This window comes from Tamandua tetradactyla, chromosome 13 (assembly GCF_023851605.1).
Source record: "Tamandua tetradactyla isolate mTamTet1 chromosome 13, mTamTet1.pri, whole genome shotgun sequence".
In the NCBI taxonomy this organism is placed as follows: domain Eukaryota; kingdom Metazoa; phylum Chordata; class Mammalia; order Pilosa; family Myrmecophagidae; genus Tamandua; species Tamandua tetradactyla.
In genome coordinates this window covers 35,150,494-35,177,685 of record NC_135339.1, presented here as the reverse complement: position 1 = coordinate 35,177,685, position 27,192 = coordinate 35,150,494, and the positions used below count along the sequence as shown (strand labels likewise).

Here is a 27,192-nt window from a genome sequence, read left to right as displayed (position 1 = left end):
CCCTAAAGAGCTCATTTGTGTTCACTCTTCAGCTGTATCAAGCTAGTCTGAGAAAGGAGACCACTGCTCACTCCTTACCAGGCACCTGCTCTCCCCAGGAGCAGTCTACTCCAATAGCGGCAGTGGTTTTGACCTAATAACAATAGGCAATTTCTCCATTATTGCTGCAAGTTACTTACCAGAGCCTCAGGCTCTTTGATACACAAACCTTAAATCTACTCCTGTTTGTGAGTCCAGCAGACCCAGGTTCTAAACCCAGATTTAGCGCTGTGCTTCAACATCCTCAACTCTAAAACGGGGCTAATTACTTCTCTTTAGGAATTCTTGTGAATGCTAAAATAGAACTGGTGAAGCCTAGGGCATGGTATCTAATTCACTGCAGGGGCTGTCAATCCATATGGGTTTCCTTCCCTTTGTTTAATATACATAGAAGGAATAGAGTTGTTCTCTGATACCTTGAAAATCACCTAGGTTTATCTTTTTTGTCCTCGTTGTATAAATCACATTTCTAAGCTGTGGGCTTCCCAATGCCTAGAACTTACTTAAGATATGATTTTAATTGGGAATCTTTTGCTACCAAGTTAATCTGTTTAAAAGGATCAGGAAAGTATAGTGTTCAAAAACACAAGCCCTAGAATTGGACGATCTGGGTCCACATCCCAGATGCCCCACTTAGTAACTCGGTGAACTTGTACATGTTATTCAGCTTCTCTGGAACTCAGTTTCCTCACCTCTAAAGGAGAGTCAGAATCTCCTTTATTAGGACTGTGAGCATGAAATAATACCTGTAAAGTGCCGAGGATTGAGCCTGACCACATAGTAATCGCTCCAAGAAGGACCTAGGGTAATGTAGATTAAAACTGCAGTGATTTTATGATTTTTAAAAAGCCATTAGGTTATGGATTTCTTCAGAACTTACACCCAACAGTCTGAAATCTGGCAGTGAAAAATGGTGACAACACACAGTTTCATGGTCGGTTCGCTTTAACATAATGTTCCAATGTGCTAACGTTTGAACATTTTATAAATCAAAAAATCTACATGGACAAATGTTTTAATCCCATCTCCACAGCCCCTTAAAAATTAAAATCTTATCTGGAGGCCTGGTTGAACGAGTTGTGGAAGAAATTTTATTTTTCCAGGACCGGTCTAGAGATATTAAACAAGTGTGTTCGCTTGGGAGAACAAGCAATAAAGAAAAACCCTTACAGAAGATACAGTTCCCTTTAATAAATAAGTAACATCTTTTATGTTCTTAGCACTTAGGAAAGAGGATTTGCAGGGAAAGAGTAAGAGGGATCACAAATCTATGATGGAAAGCATTGTCGAATATGTGGGGCCTTTTTGTTCATCACAGCCTCCAATATTTGCCCTCATTCTCTCCCGATGGGAGACACGGGGATGTAAAGAATATTGGAATGTACACATTCCCCGTGGGCTCTCTTGAACTCCAAGTCTGACCCTTTGTACTTCCCCCTTTTACAATTAAAATAGCTCAGCAACTTAGCGTTATATTTAACAACCATCAAAGGTCTCTTGCAGAACATGCCAGCCAGCGAGGAGAGAGCATTAGGTTAGCAGCTCGAGAACTGAGTCCCATATTTGCCTGCGTGGAAACATCTGGGCCGTTTACCCCCATTTATTTTTGAATCGTGGAGCTTTTCACGAACTCGCCTTGAGTTTTTAGCTGACCTCCTCTCTTTCTTGTAGCAAGTTAACATCTCTTAGTATGTTCCCAGAGCTGATCGAAAAGCAGCCCTCGTTAATCGTGGGGTTTTGCTTTCCTCCTGAGAGAGTATTGGGCATCTCCGTCAGGTGACAGCAGCAGAGACGTTGTTGGTTGATGGGTGCCAGCACCTCCTGGTATTGCCATTTGTTAGAGATCGCCGGAGAGCGTATTACCGAGATGAGTTTCTTTTGAAGAAATAAGCTTGCCTGTCATTATGATACAAAATGCAAAATTAGGAGGCCATTAAGAAGGCAAAGATTTGTCTAAAGGCATTAACTGATGGTGGGATTAGGAAAAATTAAGGGCAGAAGAATGGATCCAACTGGATGTGAACACTGTTGCTTTCACATGGAGGTCTAAATGGGGTTTGGCAAGCTATGGCGGCCTGTTTCTATAAATAAAGTTTTATGGGCGCACAGCCACATATTGTCTCTGTGCAGGACCACAGCCCATGCTGAGTAGTTCCAACAAGGGACTGTGTGGCTCAAAAGCCTACAGTTGTTACTGTCTGGCCCTTGACAGAAAATATGCTAACTCCTGTTATATAAGACAATTCCTGTTTAGTGATGCCTCTAAAAAATTATTTCAGGTTAGGGGTAATTTGCTTTACTGGTTCACCCTTCCCGCTCGGCGCAGGGTGTCACCAGCCTCACCTTTGTCAGCATCCCAGGACTGTGCCTGATTTGATGTGGCATATTTTTTTCTTCTAGGTGAAATGTGAGGCCAGGTCAGCCTTGACCAAGCCGAAGAATAACCATAATAACTGTAAAAAAATCCCAAATGAAGAAAAACCAAAGGTTGCCATTGGCGAAGAGTGCAGGGCAGATGAGCAGGCTTTCCTGGTGGCACTTTATAAATACATGAAAGAAAGGAAAACGCCAATAGAACGAATACCCTATCTAGGTTTCAAACAGAGTAAGTATACTTGTTTTCATTTCTGAAATACCAAAACTGCTCAGATTCTTTGAATTTGAAAAAAAAATTTTTTCTAAGAGATGATGTTGAAATCCTCATTTGGATATGGTGCCCTGTGTTTATGCTAAAGTTACAAATTGTCCAAACCAGGCATTTCCCCCCCCCCTGCCTCTTTCCGCTACATTGTTCCCTTCTGGGGCAGTTGCAGTGAGATATTTATAGGTTTGAATCCACTGATTATGACTGGAAATAGACATGTTGAAAGTTTCTCATTTTCTGTTTTGTCAATCTCGAGTGCCTGGAACGCCTTTCTTCTGAGATAATAATATGACGTAGCTTTATCAGACACAGATGTTGCCTGCGAAAAAAAACAGCTTTTGAAAGGAGGACATTTAAAAGGTGGACAAAACAGCCACAAAGAGAAAACATATTTCCTAAGCCCCAAATTTGTTAGCGCGATATCAAAAATCGGGCTTCAGAGGAAACAAGTACACAGATTTGAACAGAGGCCCTATTTTGAATTACTTTGACATGCACATTTAAGTGCCATAATGTATTTGTAAGTAGAACAGGAACTTGCAGCTGAGCAGAATTCCATAAAAAAAAAAAAGAAGAAGAAGAAACCCAGATCCTTTCCTAATTTCGCAACTGAATATATATACATTTTGCCTGTCTGGATGGATTTAGGGGCACACAATGAGCCCCTGGCTTGAAATATTATTTTCCCCAAATATATCTTCCTAGTTTAAAAAAACCATGTGTCATTTTGATGAGGAATGTCAAACCTGTGTGTTTTACATAACAATTTACATACCTAATAGCAATTGGCACTGATTGCAACAGAACACTTGCAGCCATTATAAACTTATATAACTACGACGAATGATTACAATGTTTGTCTGAAAACCGGTTGCTTGAAATAGAAGTAAAATTAATGTACTATGAACAGCTTTGTTGCATTATGCATTGGTTCAGATTAAATCAAGGCCCAGGCAGGGCTCTTGATAGCTTTGAAATAGTACAAGGTTCAATGAGGCTTTTCAAACGTGTTGTGTCTAAGAGCCTTTTTTTTTTTTTTTCATCATTTTCATTTTATTCTTCATTTCCCTTGCCAAGGGATTACTTGAAGTTCAATTTTCCCCCCTTGTAAAAGAAGCAAATCCAGAACCATTCCATTCCATGGTATTTGGTGCAAATGAACAGAGTTGCCAGCAACTTGGCATAATTGTTTAACAGCATAAACACAGGCAAACCCTGCAAGGAAAAACCTATTAAAAAAAATTAATATATATATATATATGCAACAGCACACAGATAAGTTAGGGAACTAAGAGGACACAGCACTCAATTCTTCTGTGAACGAGTATCTTTCACAACCCCTTTTGATCTGTTGCGTTACTGCCATCTCACATTTGAAATAAGTATTTTTCTACTCATTGGAAGTTACCACGTGTTAGTGAAATAAGGTAGGAGGCTTAATGTAGTGCTGCCATCAGACATTCTATTATGAAGGTAATCATATATTAAAGTGACTTATTTATTATCATGGGGAGTTCTTTTCTGAGGGAAGCCTTATATATTACCATTTAATCAATGGCTCCTTTCTAAGGGTTGAGCTAGACCAACCCCAATTTTGAATTCACTCACTTTTTCCCAAAGAAAAAGTCTTGCTTAGCTTTTCTTGCTCTGCTGATGGCAACAGAACTAAAATTGTGTTGTCCTTTACTCTAAAAGTAGAATCATTTCCGTAGTTTTGTGACTGTTTCTTAAGAAATACTTCAAGTAGTAATATATCCTGTTGTTGAATGTCCTTTGGCAAATTGTTTCCTAAGAACGTAGTTCTCTGGGGTACGTTAGTATTTCTTTTTTTCTCTTTCTCATTGAAAAAACAAAATGTTTTAATTGACATTTCTTGGAAATATGTTAATGCAATGCTTATCTAAATACTTATTGTCCCTCTAACAGTTAACCTTTGGACTATGTTTCAAGCTGCTCAAAAACTGGGAGGATATGAAACAGTAAGTGTTTAAGCAACTTAAATGAAATCATTTTGCAATCTAACTTTTCCCCCTCTTTGACCAAAATGGAGAAATGTAAAAGCAAACCATCATTGACTGCCTTTCCAAATGGCTCTACACTTTTGGAGGTTTATTGGAAGTGGTCCCAATTAGTTCCAGGTTTGGCAAAATTGTAAACTTGTCGTAAAAACTACAAGTGGAAAACATATGTAACTCTCCCCTGTCAGGGAAATTAGTTGGGTCTGTAATTTTTTACCATGTTGAGAAAGGGCTATTATTGTACAACAAGCCAAGATTGCATAAAAGAAATTTCCCTTGGCAACATACCTGACATCTGTTCATGTCTAATATGGGAAATGTATTAAAGGCTTTCAAAAGTAATCAGTATTGGCCATTAAGGAATAGAATGCAGCAGAATCTCTTCTCATTCTAGGGCAAAAAGCTTTATTAGACAAGGGTCAGTGGCCCATAAACAGGAAGTTATCAAACTTATTCAGAACAGGCTCTGACACTCTTTATCAGCTAATTCTAACAGACAGGAATGAGTTATTTTTAGCCCACAGGAAAATTTGATGGCCAGGGATTTTAACAGCATGTATTTCAAACCAGTGAAACGTTAGAGCAACAAACTAAGATTAAAATCTTGAAATGAGAAGAAAGAGCAGCATTAATATCACACACTGAGATAACATCTATAATAAAATCAATTGACATAGGACAATGTCATCATTGGAAATATTTTCTCCTCTACACAATGATCAGATTAAGTTGTGCCGTTTCTTCTGCAATTGAATAAGAAATTATTTTTTTTTCTTTTCCTTAAAAAAAGTATTCTGGGATACCTCTCTACTGTCGTAAAATGACAGTAAGAGACACAAAGTCAAGAAAATGAAATTCGTTTTAGCCCAAACTTAATAACCAGTGTTTCTTGCCAGATAAAGCATATTGTTCCACAGACTAATATAATGGCTTAATGTCAGGGGCTTGGAATGGGGAAAAGGTGGCAAGCCTGATATGATTCAGATAATCTGGTATTTACCATAGAGATACCTACTATGACTAAAAAGTATTTTCTATGAGTCTTTGTATATGCAAAATGTTTGTTTTATGTATAGGGTTTGTGTATCTATTTATAAAAGGAATGCAGTATTTATATATGAGCTACATAGAAAATGTAGGTATGAATAGACAAGGATATACTTGAACTATTTGTTTTATCAAGCATCCAATATAAAAATAATGTAATTTTTCACTTGGTTGGGTCTGTTGATAGGACCAGGAGATCAACTCCTTGCTATTGTAGCTTCAGAGTATTGCAAAACCTTGAGCTAATAATAGTCTTCATCCATGTCAAAAAGATGATAACTTATTCAGGGTCAGTCTCATAAATTTCAGAGTCAAGCCCATAACCCCGACTTTTATTGTTAAAAATGGGAATATACATTTTTATGAACTGTGACTATAGGTATTTTCATGATATTGCACAACATAATGAGCTGTCTTTTTAAACCAGGAAACCTCTTGTTGTTCACTGATAGGAAGAGTGCCAGCATATTTCACAGAATCAGTTTTTCCTGCTTTTCTATCTTTTGTAGCCTTCCAAGGGTTTTTGTTTTGCTTTACCCCATGCAAATGGCAAAATAGTATAGGATGTGCAGGAGAAACTTCTGATGGGTTTCGGGTCATATGCGGCCCTTTTTGAAAAGTGGTAGCTCTCCTTTTTTGTTGAATGGATAAATAAATGACCACACACTTACTGAGTACCTCGTGTATCCCAGGTATTAGGTCAGGCACTGTGCAATCTACAGAAATATCTAGGGCATTGGTGCTGGTCCTTCAGTTATTCATCATCCAAGAGAGTGGTAATTATAATGATAATACAAGGTGGAAAAATATCAGTACCCTACACAGGTAAAGTACTTCCCTATTTAGAAGTGAGGCAAGGAAGGCTCTATGGCTTTGATGCCATTTGAGCAGAATCTTGGGGAATGGGTGGGATTTAGACATGGACGAGAAAAGCATATGGTGGGGGATGGTGAGCCATGTGGAGGTGAAAATGAAGTTGGGCAAAGGGAGTTTAAAGCAGAATGACTGGGGGGCTGAGGTAGGCAACCTTGAGCAGGAGTCTTCAGAGAGAGAGATGGAAAGATGAGGCCAAGTGAGGATGGATCTTCGGAGCTGGGCCTCAGAGTTATTCAATGGGCAGTGGGGGCCTTGGGTGGTTGATAACCTGCAAAGAGTTGTGTTTGTCTGCCTTCAGGGTTTATGTATGGAATGATGTGGAGAAACGCTGGGGCAGGGGAATATTGAAAGCCAGATTGGCATTTTTCTCCCATCTGGCCATGAGCTTCATAACTCTTCAGCCAAACCACAGAGAGAACTGGGGCTCTTTTGAAACTTCCTCCTTTTTTTTCACTTCCCCTTCAACTCCCTCATTTCATGGCACCACTGCTGTTCTTCAGAGAACCCTAAGTCTTTTTTGTCTCTCTCCTTTCGGGCGGTGGCGCTATATAGGCATCTTAATAGCAAATCCTCATTGGGGTCAGAAGCCCATTGGTGGGGTGGAGTTTTATTTATTTATTTATTTATTTATTTTTTGGTGGGGTGGAGTTTTGTTTGATTGAAAGAGTTTTTTTTAAGAACTTTTTCCCTTATTTTTAGAAATGCCTTTAAAACGATCCTCTTGGCCTTACCGTAGGCACTTAAATCTGCCACCCCACATTTTACCTGTAAGCTTTTGAACCTCCTAGGTACAGACACATTTTCTCTTAGTGTATTTTGACTAATAAAACTCTGAGATGTTCAATGAGGATCAGTTTTAAAGTCAGTCCAGGAGATGAACAAATATCCAAACTCTGAACACTTAAGTTGTCATCGTGAAGGTATCAGAGGACACTGACTTGTGAGATTATCTGGTATCAGAAGCAAGTTCAGGCTTGTAATCATGTACAGCTCAAAAGGATCTTGGGCTCAAGTTTTCAGTGGAGATCTTTAAAGAACATGTGGTTGTCGAGGCCTCACCCCAAGATATTTACTCTATGGTGAGGGCTGGGTGGATAATCTGAGAATCCTTTTTTAAGATGTTTTTTAAACTACCCAGGTGATGTTAATCCAAACATTGTTAGCAGTGATTATCAACACTTAGCTTACTGGCTTCCAGGGCTTCTGGCTCCAAAATGTGACCCCATCTAAGTCAGGAATTAAAGATTAGAAGTTGTCTTCATGTTGTTACTCTATAAACATGCCAGAATACTAACATTTCCTGTCTAAATAGCAGTACAAAGTTTCCGAGTAGTATTTTTCCATTTGGTAATGTGGTAATCTAAGTTACAAGAGCAGACATTATTTTTCTTTGGGAGTCAGTAAGCTATTTTCATTTTGAAAGAGGGTAAGAAACATTTGTATCTTCCCTTTGAATTGGCCTTTGTGTCCTAAAGATCGCTTGCCCTGTTGTAGGCCAAAGCCTCATTTTACAAATGAGAAAACAGGCGCAGAGAGATTAAAATGATTTGCTGAGGTCATCATGGCATTCTTCAAATTCTGACTTGCTGAGAATTTTGTGTACAGTTGTCTCAATTGCCATACATCATTGGAAGGAAAGCCATCCTAAATGATCATTCTTTGTGCCTTCTGTTCTCAGAAATCTCTTACATATCTATAATAGTATCTACATATTTTTAGATGAAGTTTTAGAAAAAAGGGCTTAGAACCTACCCTTCGGTAGAAGCGTCTTTCAGTCAGTTGTGGTTTGTGTGTGTGTGTGCCTGGTGTGAACCTTACCGTATATCCTAATTACTAGCTGAGATTTTATCGAACTCTTGAGGAAAATGTGTGAACGTAGTAGGCCGGTCAAGGAGCCTCAAAGAGACGCGGTGTCAAATCTGTAGATTTATCACTTCTGTTGTTAACTTGTCATTGAATAAAGACATCTCTCTGGAATCCCTTCTGGTTAGAAAAAGAGGCCATCTCAATTGGCTTGTTTTTGTTTGTGGTTATAAATGATTCCAAACCTTCTGGTTTGAATTGTGGATTATGGATTATTTCATTTCAGTCCTTCACAACCTCAAATTGATTTAAAAAAGAAAAAGAAAAAGAGAGGAGCAAAGTTTTATTTTAAGCCTTTATAGCTTTCAACAAATAGCTATATAACATTCTCTTGGTCTCCTCTGCCTTTGTTGGAAATGCTTATGGCATCACTCATCCTTAGGTTTGGAGATCATAAATGTATTGAATGGATTTGATTTCTTGAAAAAACAGGATCCTGGCATTCTGATCGGTTGATGGTGAAGATCCTTTCCTTGCAGTCATATATCCAACTTTTCCTTCCAAACCTCAGAATGTGGGTCACCTGTAGTTGAGGAAGCAGAATTGAATAAAGCTTTGCCCGATGAGCTAAAGAGGACTTCACTCCTGTGTCTGGTGAAGCCATTAAAGCTTCCAGAATAGCTTGGGATATTACTGGGATGCAGAAGCCTGAGCATGGTTTGCTGAAGTGATTTCCATTTGGCTAATCATTTGATGGCAAGCCAGAGGCAGTATTTGGAGAGAAGGTAGAGTAGGGAAATGGGTCTTGAATAGATCTTATCCTAGAGGCAGAGGATGGTACACAATAGTGCCTTCTAAGAAAGTCAGCTTACAGCCTCCTCTCGTCCCACGGGTGAAACAGGAACATTATTTTTCATCTCGGAAAAGAAGGCAGTTGTCTTTTTGCTGGATGGGTTAGACTTTGACATAAAATTCTGGCTTTGACATAAAATTTTGGCTTTGACATTGTTTTCAAGACTTTCTCTGAATCTAACTCTAGTTCTTTGGACAGACAAAACCTCTTGTTTAATTCAAAATTCTCAAGGCCAAAGATGATGTCATGTAGTTTTGAAAGGCTCCGGTTCCTGGAGTACTACCAGGAAAAAAAAGTCATCTTCCTTGAATTCAGTCTGCCCTCAAGGTGTCCTCAGAAAGAAGCTATTTCTCAGCGAAACTTGGGCAGCACCACTTGCAGACAAATCTTCCTCTGGACTTTGTATTTCCTACACATTTTTATGCCATAGGGAGAACATGAGTCCTAAAAGATATTGGACTGCTATTTCCTCACCAGACCACAAAAATACCAGGATTATTTCATCTCTGCAATCTCAAAGGTAAAGAAATCAAAGCTCCAAGATAATGTCTTGGATTAAAATAGTGGTTTTCTGCTTTTTATATATTTTTAATGTGCTGCACAATTTCCTCAAAGTTATGGAAGAGACAAATTCCTTTCTCACTTACTGGACCCGTTTTCTTAGTGGAGATGAGAATGTGTGGAAAGTTGCCCTTAAAACGATTGCTGAAGAGCACAGTAAGAAAACCACTGTAATTTTTAAGTAATGAGAATAATAGGTGTGAAGTGCTTTTCCGAGTGCCCATAGTAGATAAAGAAGTAACATTCAGTAAAGAAGCATTATTCAAAAAAGTCTCTTCAAAGTGAGGTTAAATTATGCATGCATCCAGATTGGTTTATTTATTTCACTTAGGTGTGCTCTGCTCAGTTTTTTCATTTTGATTTATAGTTAATTGTATAGGTTTATGCTTCTCCCTAAATTATGTACCCTAAAAAGTAGGAAAGCCTCTTTCTTTTCATATCTTCCCATTTTCCACCCTTCCCTCCATGCTTCCAGCTTCCAAAAAATACATGAACTTCCACCTTTCTAGGCAAATACTTAAATAGACATGACTAGGTCATACTGGTGCATATTGGTACCAAATTAAGGGAATGTGGGCGTGTGAGGCACAGGGCATGAACCAGGGTAAATTGCTGTGCCCTTTCCCTCTACCTATTAGGATCTGAGACCCATTGTAGGCTTGGGGAATGGGAGGGTTTAGGCATTTCATTCTCTAGAGCCCATGGTCAGGGTTTGAATTAAAAGTCCATCCGGAGATATGGGACGTAGACCCAGGAGAACTGCACACTTAAAAGCATTTGGCATTTGGAAAGAGGACGTTTTATGACTTTCCTGTGGAAAGAAAATATCTCAAAATGTCCTGATTCATCTCTTCCACCCAGTGGAAACTTGATGCACAGAAAGACCACTTCATCAAAGACCCTGCCCTTTCTTCGCTCCATATAAACCCACCCTGAAAAAAAATCTGTGTTTAAACACTAGAACCCTAGCAGGGGGCTAACACAAGCCCCCAGCCAGCCACACACAGCTTGTTAATGCTGAATGGTGCTTGGTGCTGGCTTCCTGCCTCCCAGTTTCAGTCCTAGTGTGAGGAAGATTTTCTTTTCCCTTTTGATAATTCATTAATCTGATGTTCTGTCATTTTTTGGATGGGCGCGTGTTTAAGAGGCCACTCCTTAGTCTAGAATGTAGATTGTGGGAGGGGGCACATGGTCTATTTACTCACATTGAGTGACCCTGTCAGAAGTGGGCTCTCTACGTCATTGCATTTTTCACAGTCTGTTAGTATTTTCTTTATGCATTTCTTCACTTGTTTACTTTTGGATTCACCCACTGAACTGCATTCTTCTTGGGATTGGGTCTGTTCTTCCCTGTTGTATCCCAAGCTGGATCCCAGCAAAATATCTGACAAAGGGGGGTGGTCCAGAAATTTGGGGCAAGTGAACGGATGAGTGAATGTATGAATTCCGTCATAATTGGGGCTCATCGTTGACTCAGAGGTGAACCTAATAGAGAACCTCTGTGCTGACTAGAGGCACAGGCGACCAAAGTGGAAGGGACCATAGTTTTACTTTATTCTCTTAAAAGAATAAAATCTCAGCGCCCTGTAAACCCAACCTGTGCCACTTATATTATGGCTGAACTCTTAGCTATAATATTTCTCCCCTGAGGAAAGATCTAAAGCTAACCATTGACAACCCGTAGTGGAAGTTGTGGTGCCCACAGCCTGCTGCCTCATTTTAAGGAAAACATCCTGGAATTGAGTCATATCCCTGCTACATCTGAAGTAAGGACTACTTAGATGTAGTGGGAAGAAGCTTGCTGTTGGGACCATAAAGCATCAGTATGGGTGCTGGCTGTGCCGCTCTGCTACTGTGTGTCATTGGGCAAGTTACATACCCTCTCTGAGTCTCACTTCCTTCATGTGAATGAACTTCCTAAATCCTGCCTCACTGGCTTATGGGATGAGTAAATAAAACCAGGGATGCGAAAATCTTTATGAAATTTAAAATACCATGCACACGAGAGGTGCAAGAAAGGCGAGGGATGGTTTCTTCAGAAGGGATTGCAGGGGAATGTATGAGCTGTTTTCTGGCGCTGCTGGGCTCCCAAGGGTTCCCCTGGGTTAGAGGAATATGGAGGTGTGTTGCAAGGGGCCTCAGTATTCCAAGGGCATTGAGGAATGATATGGACACTTGGGAATGGGATCCTGTTTTATCTTGCTTTGATGCACAACCATCTTGAATAGATCAACCTGAGAATTACATTATTTAAAAGGTAGGAGGGAGGGAGATTATAAGACAATTATCAAAATATATGTCTTGAGGGTTTTTGAAGGGGAGTTGAAAGCATTTATTATCATCTAAACCAAGCTACAAATAAAGGAGAATTTTTCTTTGTTATACCTTCTAGTACCTGTAGGAGGTGGTTCTTTCTAAGGAGAACTGTCGAAACAAACTGGTTCAAGAATGTTTCATGGGGAATTGAACAGTGCAAAACTAACGTTGTCTCTAGGTCCTGGTTGGACCTGTTGAGAAGGATTTATGAGAATGAAGGGGTTCTTTTCATTTAAACTGGAAAAGATACCCTTTACCCTATAATATTTAACCAGCCATCTCCTTTTCCTGGGGTTACAGTTAGCGTCTGGTTGCATATTGAGTTGTGTGTTTGTATGTGTGTGTTTTCCCTGATTGCAGCTCTTAGCCCTTTGGTGAACTCTCTTGGCAGCTCTGTGGGTATCTCTCAAAGGAGGCCTCCTGCTTTGATTGTATTAAATGCCGTGTCACCTTTGCCATACCCTGTCCCCTACACATTCCATCAACAGTGTTTTCCTGTAACCCTGTTTAGAAACATTCATAAGGACCCCAGCACTTGTTGTCTTCTTAGTTTCAAGGAAACACTAGACTTGCTTAGATGTAGTTAAGTGACGTGGTTTCTCCAAATTAATCGTTTGCCAGATCTTGCATCTGTTATTTTGTAGAATCTTAATTTATGTGCAAAAATAAAATTAAAGAAAAAATAAATAAGATGAGACCATAGTCTGCAGTTGAGTATATCGCAAGCAGTTTATTTAGTTCACCCAGCTCAATATATATTCATAGTTTGCATTTTAGCTTTGGAATATGTTAGTTATCATAGGATTGATCAATATCCCATTTTTCTGACCTAAGTGAATAAAAATAAACAGCTTGTAACATATACAGTTTCAGATTTTCATTTTGTTTCGGTGGTTAGAGGAGTTGGCATAAAAATATAGCCTGAGATGACTTCGAATTCCACAACCAATTTGATCTTTTTAGTTTATTTTCACAGTAGTTTTATTTAATTTTTTAAGTAGTCAGCATATTGCGTAGTTCAAAAATCAGAAGGTACAAGAGCATGTTTGGTGAAAAGTCTCACTCTTCATCTGTGACCCTGGCTCCCAGTGACTGCACCCCTTGGGCAACCAGTGTTAATTCAGACTCATTTACACCAACGAGCTAAGATATTGTTTGGCTAAAATCTGGTTTTATTTTGATGCTTTATTATATGACATAAAGAAACAAGATATGAGTTTGGCACCTTCCGGGAAAATGACTACATGCATATCCAGGGAGATGTCGTAGATGAAAATGCAGTAAGGGTGACAAAATTTGGAGCCAAAAATACAATTCCATTTTTGTTGTGAAGTACATCGTAAAGGCTAAAAGTGAATTCTCGCTATAAAACCCTATGTCTCCCCGTATACTCATACAGACTTCTCTGTTTCTGGGTCTCCAGAACAGACTGTTCTCTTCTGATTGTTACATATATATTGAAACTTGGTACTGCGCGTCTCTTACAATGCAAAATTTAACTTCCGGTTGCCATTTTTGCAGATCACAGCCCGCCGCCAATGGAAGCATATTTATGATGAATTAGGCGGTAACCCTGGGAGCACTAGTGCTGCCACTTGTACTCGAAGACATTATGAAAGGTAAGACACTTTCCTTGGAAAGCCCTTGCCTAATTAAAAGCGTGTTAATTGGAAGATGGCCGGTCAAGGAAAAGCAACTGAAGAAATCTAAAGGACCTTTTAGGAAACGTAGAAAATAATCCCTCGGACATTTCACTTTGCATACCTCCTTGTGCGTTTTGAGGGAACACAGCTTTCCTCGGTTACGGCGACTAAACTTACATGTTCTTTTAGTTTGGTTTTGTCCTGTGAACACCAGCCCGGCAATGCCTCCCCCACCCCTCCCCAACAAGGATAGATTAATCAGTGTGTTCTCTGTAGGCCCATTTATGTGATAACCTTTGGCTTCTGGAAGAAGGTCGGTTGTACTTTTATTTGTACTGCATTTAATTCCAAGCCTCCTAGTACTTAGAATCACATAGTAAATTGAGTTGAGTTCAGTAACCCATGAAAAATTTCCATAAAATATTCCCACGAGATTGCCTTACTTGACAGTGTTATGTTCAGAAGATTTTTTTAACAACATTATTTATTGTGAAATATAACATAGATACAGAAAAGTGATAAATTTCAAAGTACAGTTTAACAAGTGGTTATAGAGCAAATTTCAAAGTATAGCATGGGTTACTGTTCCACAACGTTCAGGTGTTTTCTTCTAGCTGTTCTAATACACTAGAAACTAAAAAGAAATATCTGCACAACGATTCGATATCCATAATCCTTGGTTAAATCCTAACTTCTCTGTTACAACTCCTCCCTCTCATTTGATCATTCTCTCAGTCTTCAGGGATATTTGGGCAATGACCATTCTAACGTTTTCATGTAAAAAGCATGTCTACGTTGTATTCTAAGGTATGCAGCTGGTTAATGTTCTGGGAGAGGCTGGTGCTTCTTAGTTTCAAGGCTTATCTGGCCTAGGGACAATCTGGAGTTTTTCACTTTCTGAAAAATAAACCTCCTAAGTAAAACTCCTGTAGAATCTTAGATAGAGTCCTTAGTTTTCTGTAGGGTTTTCAAGAATACTATTGTTTGTGGCTTAGCATACCGTGGCAATTTTTAACATCTGGCAGAAGCTGGCACAAGAGTAACCTCCAGAATGACCTCTCAACTCTATTTAAAATCTTTTAGCCACTGTACAGAAGATTTTTTTTTAATTAATGTAGAATTTCAAGCATTACTCTTCATTGCAACGTTTTCTCATTTTTTAAAAAAATGTGTTCTTTCCCTCAGTATTTAATACAAAAGCCCATGTCCCCGCCACCCTTCTCCTCCCCATCCTCCTAGCATATATCAGCTACACCACTGAAGCCCTAATACAAAATAGCCCTGATCTCTCAGGAGAGTTTTGTAAATAACATCCAAGGATTCCATGGTACTTTTGACTTTGACTTGTGAGTCGAGTCTTTAATTAGAGCATTTTCATTAGAAACACTCTCTCCACTTTCAAGTATCCACTGTTCTGATGGTGACCATCCCTTAAATCCATGTGCAGATGTCCCCAGCACCTAAACCGTCAGACTTAAAGGACCACATAGTGATTAAACTTTGAAAAAGGAGTCTATCTTAGCTGTTTATAAGCTAAGTTCAGCTAGTTAAAGAATTAAAATGTTAATCAAACTGATTATAAAGAATCAAGTGACCAAAAAATAATCAGGGAATGTTTGGGAGTTGGGAAGGATTGGATCTAATATTATTGAGCGTGTGTGTCCGTCTGTGTGAGGTTTAATTTACCCAAGCAGTTGTGTGTGTAAAAATAGCCTCTGTCTTAAATTAAATGCAGAGATACATGCTTATGGAGACTGCATACTTTGTCTCATAATTCACCTCTTTCTGGAGTGGTAGAAGCCCAAATGTCTTCAGTCAGTCAAGTTGGAAAATTCTAGTAGAGGAACCACAACCCTTATTAATGAAGTAACATTGTTAAAGATTTTTTGAAATTGTTTTTTTTCTCCACATTCTTTGGAACAGACTGGAAATTTCATGGTTTGGTCCCATGCTGGATGGAAATGTTTGTAGAGCTATGCCCCTCACTCTTCCAGATCTGTAATTTGTTTGACCAGTGTGTCAGTCAGGGCCCAGTGAGGAAAACAGAAACCCACTAGGTGTTTCAACAGAGAGAATTCACTAGAGGGAATTGGTTAGAAGGGTGTTGGTGTGATTAACACAGAGGTAATAATTGCAGGTTCGTTGGGGCTGAGTGAGTAGAGAGAAGAAGTTGGGATATCACAACCCAGATATCCTGAGAGTGGGCATCACAGACCTGCAAAGGGGGGCTGCCCAACTGATGTTGGTCTGCAGGAGCTCCGAGGGGAAGCCCTGGGGAGCAGGGCCCAGGCTGAAGGAGGCAGTACCTCTGGCTGGTACCACACCTCACAGCAGGCTCATTGAACCTGTTTGGGAATTCTTGAAAGAAGCTCGAGTCAGAACCAATTGCTGTTACGAAGTTATTGGTCAGGGTAAAATTGACAGGAACAACAAGTGAACAGAAAAAGGGTAAGTCCCTTTTCCCCTTCCCTTGCCTTCCAGTGCCCCCTATTTGCAAACTCTAATAGGAACACAGCTGACCAAGAGACATGAAATTTGCAAAATCCTAGCCCCTGAACTCCAAACAGAGTCCAGCAGGCTTGATTTAAAGCTGAGACAATCCGACATGGAACATATATGTGCTTATACCATTGGCCTTGCAGGGTCTGGGGCCCAGGTTAGAGACGGTTGTTCCAGGGTGGGTGGCAAAGTCCTTAGCCCCTTTTGTGGCATTTTCTCTCTTTTCTGTCCCCACCTATACTCCTCTCACATTGTCGTAATCAGATGCAAGGTGTGTCGTGAGTAATTATTCATTAATAAGGGTTAACATACTGAAGTGTGCAGGTGATTGGTTTATTTTTGAAATCAGACTGTACTTATCATAATGCCACCCTCACACATTTGAACCAATCTTGATCTCTGAGGAATCACCCATGATCCTACACAGTGCGTGTTGTGGTCAGAGAAAGCCTAGGAACCCCTGCACTTCTCTTGGGGTGGCTGTACCAAAGAAGGGCAAGGGGTGTATACTTCAGAGCTGACCAGGGATGTGAAACTGGGCCCAAGAAGAGAGGACGCTCTTGGCCCACACTGAGTAGAGTGATTATGGTGGATTTCATCCATTCTTGTGGGTCGTCGGGTGCACTAACACAGATAAAGCAGAGATTAATGGAGTGGTGAAAGGCCACTGTGTTCAAGAAGGTTTGATGAGTTGAGAGTGTCAGAGCTCTGTGGACAGACATGGAATCTGGAGATGCCCTTGGGAGTTTCTGAAGCCTTCCAGCCCAGACCAGAGCAATTGGGGTCCCTACTGTGCTCCCACTTAGTCTGGTCTCAACATTCTTTTCATTTGCTCCTTTGGAAAGGAGTGCTTTTTTCTTTTCTTATTTCTCCACCACCTGCTTGCTTTCCTAGACGACAATGAAGAAATGCATGATCTACTCTGCATTATCTGCTGATTTATTTTTCATGCAGTGTGGCTCATGTTTCCAGTAAATGTTTTCATTTGACAACAAGAAAAAAAGTAGCTGGGTCCTCAGTAAATGTTACTTGTATATGAGTTGGACTCTTTTGGTTTATTAATGAGTGTTATAATGAAAGTGTGGGTTGTTGAAAAGAATCAATGGGTGTTTTTATTTAAGGCACAGCAGAAATGGTACAATGCCTGTGAATGCATCATTGTCGCTGAAGGCCTCACGCGTCCAAACTTGCCTCTGATTGGTTTGAATCAAATAGGTCCAGGCACTTCATAAAAATGTCTTTGTCAGCCTGGTTTTGCTTCCAAACCTATTCATCTCTGTCAGTTTTTAATATTAGTACCAGGCTCCTGGCCATAGTCCATTAGTACCGTACTTAATTGCTCATGTTACAGATGATTACTAATATAAAAAGCATTCATGTTTCCCCATCGTGAGACTGCTGCTATGTAGATGTCTCAAACTCAGCAACACTTATGAAGTTGGGGGGGGGGGGGGTTCTGGACGTTCCTTGCTCAGAATTTATACATAAAGTTACCCTAGATTACAATGCAAAGCAAAAAGGACAGAGCCCCTCCAAGCTGAACATCTTTTTTCCCTTGTCTAACACTTTAGTGATTTAGTGCTTCAAATCACTTTCTTTTATCAGTAGAGGAACAAGGAAAATGGCTACTCTTATAGAATTCTCTTAGCTTGATTTTCTAGAATAGCGGTTTGCTTTAAAGGGTTTGTGTTCACATGTGGATTTGTCTTCTTAAAAAAAAAAATGCGTTTAACTACATACAAGGGGGAAAAAATCTACACAGAATACCAGATTACTGGTTTTAATTTTCCCTGAATGAATTACATGGCCTGTCTCTGGGGAGCACATGAAGTTATTAGGGACTTTAAAAAGGAGAATTAAGGCAAAAGCACTTTATGATGTGTGCTTTTCTGAGGATTTAGAAACTCAAAATCATAAACAAATGTATTTGTTTGTGGAGGGAAATGAGCAATTACGCTTCATCTCCTTGCATACTTAATGCCCGGTTTCAAAGTCTAACCTTTTGCTCGTCCTACAAACATTCCTTGGGCAGGCCTGTCGTGTTGAGTGTTTGAGGTGGCTGCCTTTGCCTCCTTAGGGCAAGCTGTGCCCATGCCAGGTGCATTTCGGTCTCACCTGAGTGATTCTCAGCTGGGGCTCCTGCCATTCCTCTCTGAAGGTAGAAGGCAGGTGTAGGAGGCTTCATGTCTTGAGTAAGTTGAGCATGTCCTTTAAGATAAATAGCAACAAAATATCAGGTTCTTAGGAACTCAGCTCATCATATCGTGGAAAAGGGCAAGGAAAAGTAAGGTGATTTACTGTTCTGTTGACATCCAGGACATGATTTGGTATATTCTTGCTCTTTTGACATGTGGTTCAGAATGTCACTGGCAGAACCTCAGAATTTTAGATTTGCAAAATCCTTTGGTCAACTACTCCAACTGTGCTAGAAAGTGATGTTTCTGGACCTGTACATGAACTGTTTGATGCTAGCCCATGACAAAGTGTAGCAATTGCGAATAAGCATGTATTTATTCAGTTTCTTAGGAATCTGCTTAAATAATTTCATGTCCATTGAATGTAATCATTTAAATATGAGCTTATATTTTACATGTCTTTTTAAAAATGTCATTTTTATGATGTTCTACAAAAGCATCTGACAACAACAGATTGGAAATTTAGAAAACTAGTCCTTCACCTCTGATTGTTTACGAGGCAGTGGTCTAGCACTGCTTGGGCAGGTGGCATAGATAAGCCCAGACGGCCAGGACAGACAGTAGGAAACTGGCCGTCACAGCCCAAGCCAGGAAGGCTTAGTGTGACCAACCACACTATCGCCATAGGTGCCTGCAGCCCCCTGTTTTTAGGCCTTTCATGTTTTCAAGATAAATGTTATATGAAATTACCTGACTTACAAATATTGGCCCCAAAATTTCTAAAAATATTTTACATAAGCTAAACCCAACATGGCCTGTGGGCAAAATGTAGCCTACAGGCTAAGTTCTGTGACAACTATACTCTCCTTGACACTGGGCTATCCAGTCTCTGCTTAAATGCCCTTCAGTGGGTGTGGAAGAAGCCACCATTGTTGAACAGAAACTTCATTTAAACACTCTTCCTCATGCTGACCAGAACACCTTCTTGTGGTCTCCCATTGACTGACCTTACCTTTTGAGGTTGACCCATTCTCTGTTCATCCTTTTCTCTGTGATGGGCCTCCAAATGCTTCACAAAGCTCTTTGCTTACTTCAGGTCTTCCCTACTTCAGATTAAACCTCCTTATTTCATGCAAACTGTCTTCAGAGAACAATTTGTGGATCCTTTCCCAGCTAGCCTTGCTCGTTTGTGGAGATCCTCTGCGTCCACTCCCAACCCCCAGTTTGTGTCACTCAGAATACTCAAAGTTTCTCCACATACCGCATCTAGTATTCTTGGGTTGTAAAGAGTGTCAGTCTGTCATTGTTAGCCTGTGATTGCATTTGAAATAGCTAAGAAGTGTTCTCCTAGTGACCAATTTCTTTTTCTTGGGTTAGCCAGATTTGCCACTCAACTGACTCCCCTTTTCTTATGCTACTGCCCCCAAGAGCCACGTGTTTTTTTAAATGTTTATTATGTTTGAAACACTGCCAGGATAACAAGAATGGGTGAGCCATAGAGCTTAGAACAGGGCTGGCAAACAGTGAAGTGCCCAGGCTACTACACTCATAGCAGAGATTGTTAAGGGAACATAATGCTGCTTCCCACAAGTCCAGGGTCAGCCTCTATCTTTCTCAACATGGTAACCTGCGGGCAGGGACTGCCCATTGAGCAGAACTAGGAGGTTCTACAATCCCTGGCTTAGCTGACTTACATGATCTGAGTTACAGGCCATACTCACATGAAAGAAATTTAAATATTTAAGGCTATAAAAACTAGCGGATACAAATGATAAGTCCCAAAGACATCAAAGAAGGAAGAAAGAACTTCCAACTGGAATGGGCAGGTTCTTCCTGAAGGATCTGATTAACATTTGAACTAGATACTGAAGAGATAGGGTTAGAATTTTGGATCCATCATTTTGTGTTGCCTAAAAAAAATTAGCTGTAGAATCCAAAAACTGTAAAGGAACTATTTTTCCAGGGCAAGAATGACGTGATCTTGCCTTTCTTGAAGTTTGCCAGTGTACCTCACATCATAAACACGTCAGGAACTCAGAAAATATGGGTTGAGCGCACTCCATTAAATCCAAACAAAAAGGGCAGTTTACTTTAGAAAATGTGCATAAAGAGGTAGGGAATGAGATGGTGGTGGGGACTACTAGAAGAGTTCGAAGACTGAGTTCCCAAATCAGATCCACTAAAAGCAGGTATCATGATTTAGCTTCTCGGTATCTGCTAACTCTCTAGCCCTAGGGCCCCTTGGGTAGGCCATATCCCTTCCCCACCCACACCCACCAGGTGATGAAGCCCACCCTGGCCTCGCACCTCCTTTCCACCCACTGTCCTGGTAATGAGGGCCCTGGCCAGTGAGCCGCTCTGTTAGTCATGTACCTTTTTTCTACCACCACCCAGGCACTCGCACCTCCCTTCTCCCAGAACCCACAGAGGGTCTCCTGGCACTTACCAATGACCAGCAGCCCAGGAAATCAAGCACAAGTTGCTCAGAGTTAGGCAGGCTGAGGCTGTGCTGCTGGTCTTCTGTCTACACCCCCCAACCTCATTCTCACGTGGGACCTGAATTGGGCCAGTGTAAGCATCCCTTATCAGCTGTAAAGAATTTCTTCCCGAACAAGAGTCAGGTAATATCATATGCAAGAGCCTTCCACTCCCATCATTTAGCATGTCTAAAATGTTCTGATAACTTTACAATGCCTGAATATTTCAAGAAACCTTTTAAAAGGAAAACAAAACCCTAGCCAGGCCCTGGAGTAGAAAAACTGGTTTCTGTTTTTTAAAGAAATAAACAACTGCCTTTGAAAAATCTCTATTTAAAAATTCTTAAATTTGCCTCTAAATGCAAGTTGTAATTAATAGAAGTTGGAGTTTACACTGTTGAGTGTAAAAACACCCTCAGGCACAAACTAATCAAGTGTGTATGTCATGCTGTAAACTACAACACGTTCTTTGTTTAACCTAAAAAAAAAAAAAAAAAAAAGCTTGCCAAGCACCAGTTTTCCTTTGTCAAGCTCTCTTTATTGTCTCATTTTTGTTTTCCTTCTACCCCGCCCGTCTTGAACCTAGCTGTAGTATTTAAGAAACTTTGCAGGTCCCATGTTTTATTGATAGTTTTCATCAAGCATGAATTTAAATTTGAGAATAGATTAGGTGTCTTAGCCCCTTTTCTTTTTGATAAATAACAAGAGGTTTCTTCTTATGATTTTCTGTCCTCGGGGCTTTATCATTAAGATTAAATAACTGTACTCTCAAGCATGCCACTGCACAAACATCTTTTCAATTATGTGAGTAACAGATGCCTTCACAAAGGAACTATTGAAAATTCAGAAAGCATGTTTCCAAAAAAGAAAGAAGGGGGGAGAAACAAAAAAGAAAGTATCAGATGACAGAAGAATGTCATTATTTACCATTAAAATATATCCTTAATTCTTCCATTAAAAACCTCTTAGAACATTTTGTTTCTGTAGAAGTTATTACAAAGTTTGATCCAAATAGTAACTGTTTTGTGGAATCGCTGAACGTTTCAGGGGCTCTGGAATCAGTGGTATCTAACATGCAGGGGCTTAAATGCAATCGTTTTGGCCTGTCTTTGCACGTGGACCCTGCCTGCTTTTGCTGTGCTTGCTAGCCCATCGCTTTTCTTGAAATTATGTTCCTTTTCGTTAGAAACTGATCCATGCAACTCAATTCTCGGTTAGTCATTGTTTCCTCATTGAGAAGAATACCTGCTGCCATCTCTGATGGCTGTCATTGTGGAGGGCAGGGTGGAGGTGTGTGCTCTCTTGGCTCCATCTCCTCTGCTGTGGACATGTATTTAATCCCCGGGACACAAAAGCAGTGTTTTTCTCATGTTCATTCCTACCTTCTTCAGTGTGGTTCGTTTGAAAGACTTGAAGCTAGCATCACTCTTGACACTGTCAGAAGTGGGAAAGAGGCACCAGAGAAGCAAGGCGGCTGAACAACTTTCCGTCTGCCTGGGGAGGCATGGGGAACCCAAGGTCAGATAGAGGAAGCACTGCCATCAGGAATTCCTGGAGGATGTTTCTCACCATCCGGTGTCAGGTTGTTGGGCTTGATCCGAATCGGGTCGCCACCTTTTGGAAAGTCATGACATGGTACGTTGTAGGGGAGCCATGTGTCAGGTGCCCAGGCCATATGCCTGCCTCTGTTCTGAGTGGGTTGACTCTTTGCAGTGAACGAGCACCTGTGCATTTCTTGACTCCGTAGTCTCTGAGGGGGAGTTCTCACCTTGATTATTAAGGTAGGGCCTTAAGAGCTTGGGATTCCCTTAACCCAAAGGTGGTCGTTTCAGTTATCTCCTCTATGCTGGGGCTTCTCGGACTGTATGAAAATGCAGTCATCTGACTTGCTGAGATGAGACTAGCAGGGGAAGCCAGAGCTGGGTTTGAATTCGTATTTCTAGTTATGTGCCTTTGGTTGGTCCCATAATCATTTAGCTCTGACCATCAATTTCCTCATCCACAAAAGAGAATAAAATAATCTGCTTGTGGAAATTTCTTTCTGTAATGGCTGAAGTTAAGGCATGCAGAGTACCTGGCATTAATAGGATCTTAATAAATGGTGGCTGCTGTTAATATTGTAATTCCTAATTAATACATAAGAGCAACCTGAGGTTTCTCTCCTCACCTCTAACTCAGGTCCCTGCACCTCATGTAACTCCAGTTCTGGAAGCCTGTCTTCCCTGAGCTACCTCTTCCACACTGGACACACCTATAGGTGTGTCAAAGCCACCATCTCTCTGGATCCAGCACCAGTACCCTTCTCTCTCTCTTCGCTTGGAGTCACAGTCATTCTTCGACCATGCGGCGTTATCAGTGGGCCTAAGAAACAGCTCCCCCACCACTTCAGGGGCAAATGGAGAGTGTCAACACCCTTGAGAAGTCTTCTTGTCCATTTTCTGCTGCCCTTCGGGTAGGGAATGAAGCTCCTAGTGAGCAGAGCATTTTTTCCAGGGAAGAGAGCTTTGCTAGAGATAAGGAGCCATGTCTTATTGTTGGTAAAAATGAGGCCAACACCTTCCGGGTATCTCAACATAAAATTCAGATGATGCTAGTGATGTTTTCTTCCTTTTCAGGGAGCACAGTGCCAATTGGTAGCTCCTTGACTCAGATGGGTCCTGCCTCAGGCTCCTTGTCCATGGTCTGCGTGGTCTTTATGGCATCTCTGTCCATGCTCAAAGCTTTTCAGCCCCCATGCTTCTTTGGAAGGCCTCTTTCTCATCTCTTTTAGTTACTAATATTTTGTGCTGCATACTCTGCACACTATTTTTGCTGTTCCCCTGAAACTTACACTGTGAGAGCTTTCTTCAGAGCCCACATCTTTCTCACATGAAGCTTGACTTTTAAAATAAGAGCAAAGAAGCACCGTTGCTCTTGTACTCGGTGAGTGCCATACCCCTTGAGGAACCATTCTCACTTTGCCATTCTGTGTACATGTACATGGCCTACATTTGTGCATTTGGCTTTTGCTTTGTTCCCATCCCCAAATGCTCTTCCACCATTTTTGTTTTATAGACATGCTCTAACACCCTGGCAGGTGAACAGTATGTGAGATTAGAAATTTTCTAAAATCAAGTGTGTGTGGACTGTATCTTATAAAAGGAAACATATACCTTATATTGGTTCCATATTTGGTGAAAGATTGCTTCCCACACTTCATAGTGAAGTTATACTTTCAGTTTCTGGCTGAGAAGGGCACCGTCTGGCCAAGCCTTAGAATTTATCAGCCCTGCAATCAATTTGGATGTGTAATGACTACATTTGGGATCACATCAGGTCCAAAGTCCCAGTGGAACCAATATGTCTTTTCTTTTCTACTAACTCTAAAAAACCAAATTGTATAAGAACAGTAGTAGCATTTTCTTACTTGACATGTACACAGGGGTTATTCCCCACTGCCCCTAAAATATTCTGTTCCAAGCACACCGGCAAGTCTTCATGCCTGGTATCTTCATTGGTTTAATACCTTGAAAGGGCCTGGGAAGTAACTGGGGTGAGTTTGAGGTTCAAGTACAACCCTAAAAGTTTCCCACTGCCTCCCCTTACCCCATTACTTGGTTGAACCAGTTCTAGACATTACTATATCGTTTTTCAGAGCTCTATAAATAGATGGATTCTCATTTCTCTTTTTAAGCACCATTTGCTAAATGTTTTGGCCTCAAAAGTTCAGTCATTCCATGCAGGCATGAATCAATACAAGGGACATTAGTAGTTACTTGTTCAAATGAGATTTGACATTATTTTTCCTCGGCTTATAGAGAGGGGAGGGAATGTTGCCTAATAAAGATGAAGTGTCTTTTCTTGTTTTTATGAAATGCTAATTATGAGGATGCGTATGATATACATATCTCTAACGGAGGTTGCTGCTTTTTTTTGGTTGTTGAGAAGAAGAGGCGAGGCCCTGGAGGATTTCAGAATTTGTAAATACAAAATTATCTGCCTTAGTGTTTAAAAAAATAATAAAAGGGAGAAAGTTGGCAGGCTGCCAGATTACTTACATTACAGTAATAGATTTGCTGACCTCTGAGTTCTGCTGTAGAGAAATGTATTGAATTTTTCATAATATCAGATGAAGCAGATCTAGAAACCTGGTATACTGAGCACCATTATTTAACTTGAGATTTAGTAAAGCTGAAATCTTCTCAAACCAGCAGTTTCTTGTATGATGATAATTTAGTGGCTCAGACGCTAATAAATCAAGGTGATAATGCCATTGATTTGTTAATTTTAACTGGGGTTGATTTTAAGTCCTCTTTATTTAAGAAAAAAAGAAGGGGGGGAAAAAAACCCTTGCTTTTCACAGTGACTGAATTTAATAAGAATCTCCGTGATAGCAAAAGGCTCCCCTACTGTTTCTGCTTTGGGGTGGAAAATGTTATTCTTGTATTATTCCTAGGGAAAAATAAAATCTCATGCTGCTACAAATCTTATGCCTATGGAAAGATGTTATTTTTTTTTTTAATACATGATCGCTTACCTATTTCAGATCCATTAATGGCATTGTAAATAAGCATTTTGCTAATCTGAAATGTGAAATCTGGATAATAATAAAGGCCTATTTATTTGCCCAGCTTTGACTCTCAGACTGGCTGTAGATGGGTGGGGGGATAGGAGAGGGAGCTCTCTGGATTTTCTAATGGATATATTGCCTCCCATCACTTCCACCCACCTAAAACCCAACCTGCCTTCTTCTGAGAGCACATTAAAAATATTTCTCCAGCATAATGAGTTCTGAGGGGATAAGGTACACTTTTGCTTTTATCTGAACAATTTAGGAACTGATTAAATCTTTGTTGTACCACAAATATTTGCGGAATAACCATTTGCAAGGCTCAGGCATGTTGCACTATACTGAATTCTTTATACAATGCAGAACTACTCGGCTTCCTGCATTGGGCAATATTGACCTTTTATTGACTAACCTGTTTTCCTGGTACTGCATGTACCTTCAGCGTCAAAACGTTTAGAAACCTATAATAGCTTTCATTCTCTTGTACTGTAAAAACGTCTAATAATCAAATGATAAGATCATATCCTGTGGGGTAATTGTGTTGTACCGTGACAGGATAACTGAAAAAACATTCAGTGAAAATCGCACCAAACGGAAATCACTATATGAAGCGGCAATTGTGTGCCATGAGAGACCATGCCTTGTTCTTCACGGCTTAGCCAGTCATATTTCTGCCTGCTTCCTTTTCACTGCTGCTTTTCTTGTTTTATTTTGAGAGCTTTTTTTTCCCCTGAGCCACTATAATTATCTTTCAGTGATTTTGCAGAAGGAAAAAAATAAAACAAAAAACACTCATTTGACCTTTCCCTTCTTTCTCTCTCTCTCTCTCTCTCTCTCTCTCTCTCTCTCTCTTCCCTCCCTTACTCCCCCCCCCCCCCCCCCCCCCCCCCCCCCCCCCCCCCCGCCACCTTTCTCCCCTGGAAGCCTTGAACAAGCAAGGCTTGTGTTGGATTCGGTTTTACCTGAGTCATGCCTCTTTCCAGATACAAGAAACATTTAATTCCAGATTTCCTGCTTCTGGCTTTAGGCCTTTGACCAGCAAAGTGAAATGTATTTTTTTACTGCCGTCAGCTAGCCAGCTGCTGAGTTGAGTGAAGGGGAGGAAAAAAAAAAGAAAGAAAGAAAGAAGAGGGGGGGGAGGAGTAAGGAGAAAGAACTGAAATGAAATGTTTGCAACTTTTCGGGAACTTGCAAAATTTCAAAAGGAAATTAAAGTCTCTTTAGCACCCATGGAGAGGGCTGGCTTGGCCCAGGGCTCTCAGAAGCTGCCGGGAGGGGGCTCTGCAGCCCACCTTGCATATCTCTGCTTCCGCTAGCCCCATCCCACACCGGGAGGTAAAGCTGCCATCCTCTCAGATTAGGGGACCTTCATGCTGTCATCTCATTAGAGGATGGAGTTGGGGGGAAGGGTGGTTCCAACAAACGGTAACCATTGGAATACCCAGACGGCAATGCTCCTTGGGTTTCCATGGCAACCAAACAAAAGTAAAACAAGCCTATCTGTCCCAACAATGATCCCCCAATAAAATATGTTTTCATTAAAGTCAATTTAAAATATTTTTTTCCAGTGTAAAATATTTAATGCATTTTGCTCCCGGACAAAAATCCCCGGCCTTGCCCGCGTTGAAGGGGATAAAGTCCCTGGCAGAAGCAGGCAGATGAAAGGAATTGGGGGGAATGTTGGGGACTTTACAGATGAGACAGAATAAATTCAAGTATGAACAAGATTGCT

The 27,192-nt window shown here is 40.5% G+C and overlaps 1 protein-coding gene and 1 long non-coding RNA gene across 5 annotated transcripts in view; one reads left to right on the top strand and one right to left on the bottom strand.

Annotated features, from left to right (window-relative positions):
• ARID5B (AT-rich interaction domain 5B) overlaps positions 1–27,192 on the top strand; it is a 180,196-nt gene that overhangs the window by 141,152 nt on the left and 11,852 nt on the right. For all 4 annotated transcript variants that reach the window (XM_077125205.1, XM_077125207.1, XM_077125206.1 and 1 more), the window contains 3 exons: positions 2,440–2,644; positions 4,610–4,662; positions 13,679–13,776. In XM_077125205.1, the coding sequence (XP_076981320.1) occupies positions 2,440–2,644; positions 4,610–4,662; positions 13,679–13,776 (356 nt within the window). The remainder of the gene's footprint in view (positions 1–2,439; positions 2,645–4,609; positions 4,663–13,678; positions 13,777–27,192) is intronic.
• On the bottom strand, positions 1,146–26,890 carry LOC143653859 (uncharacterized). The gene is made up of 4 exons (XR_013161568.1): positions 26,753–26,890; positions 18,415–18,507; positions 2,383–3,002; positions 1,146–1,935 (listed from the first exon to the last, which is right to left on the bottom strand). It is a non-coding gene; the product is annotated as an uncharacterized LOC143653859 (long non-coding RNA).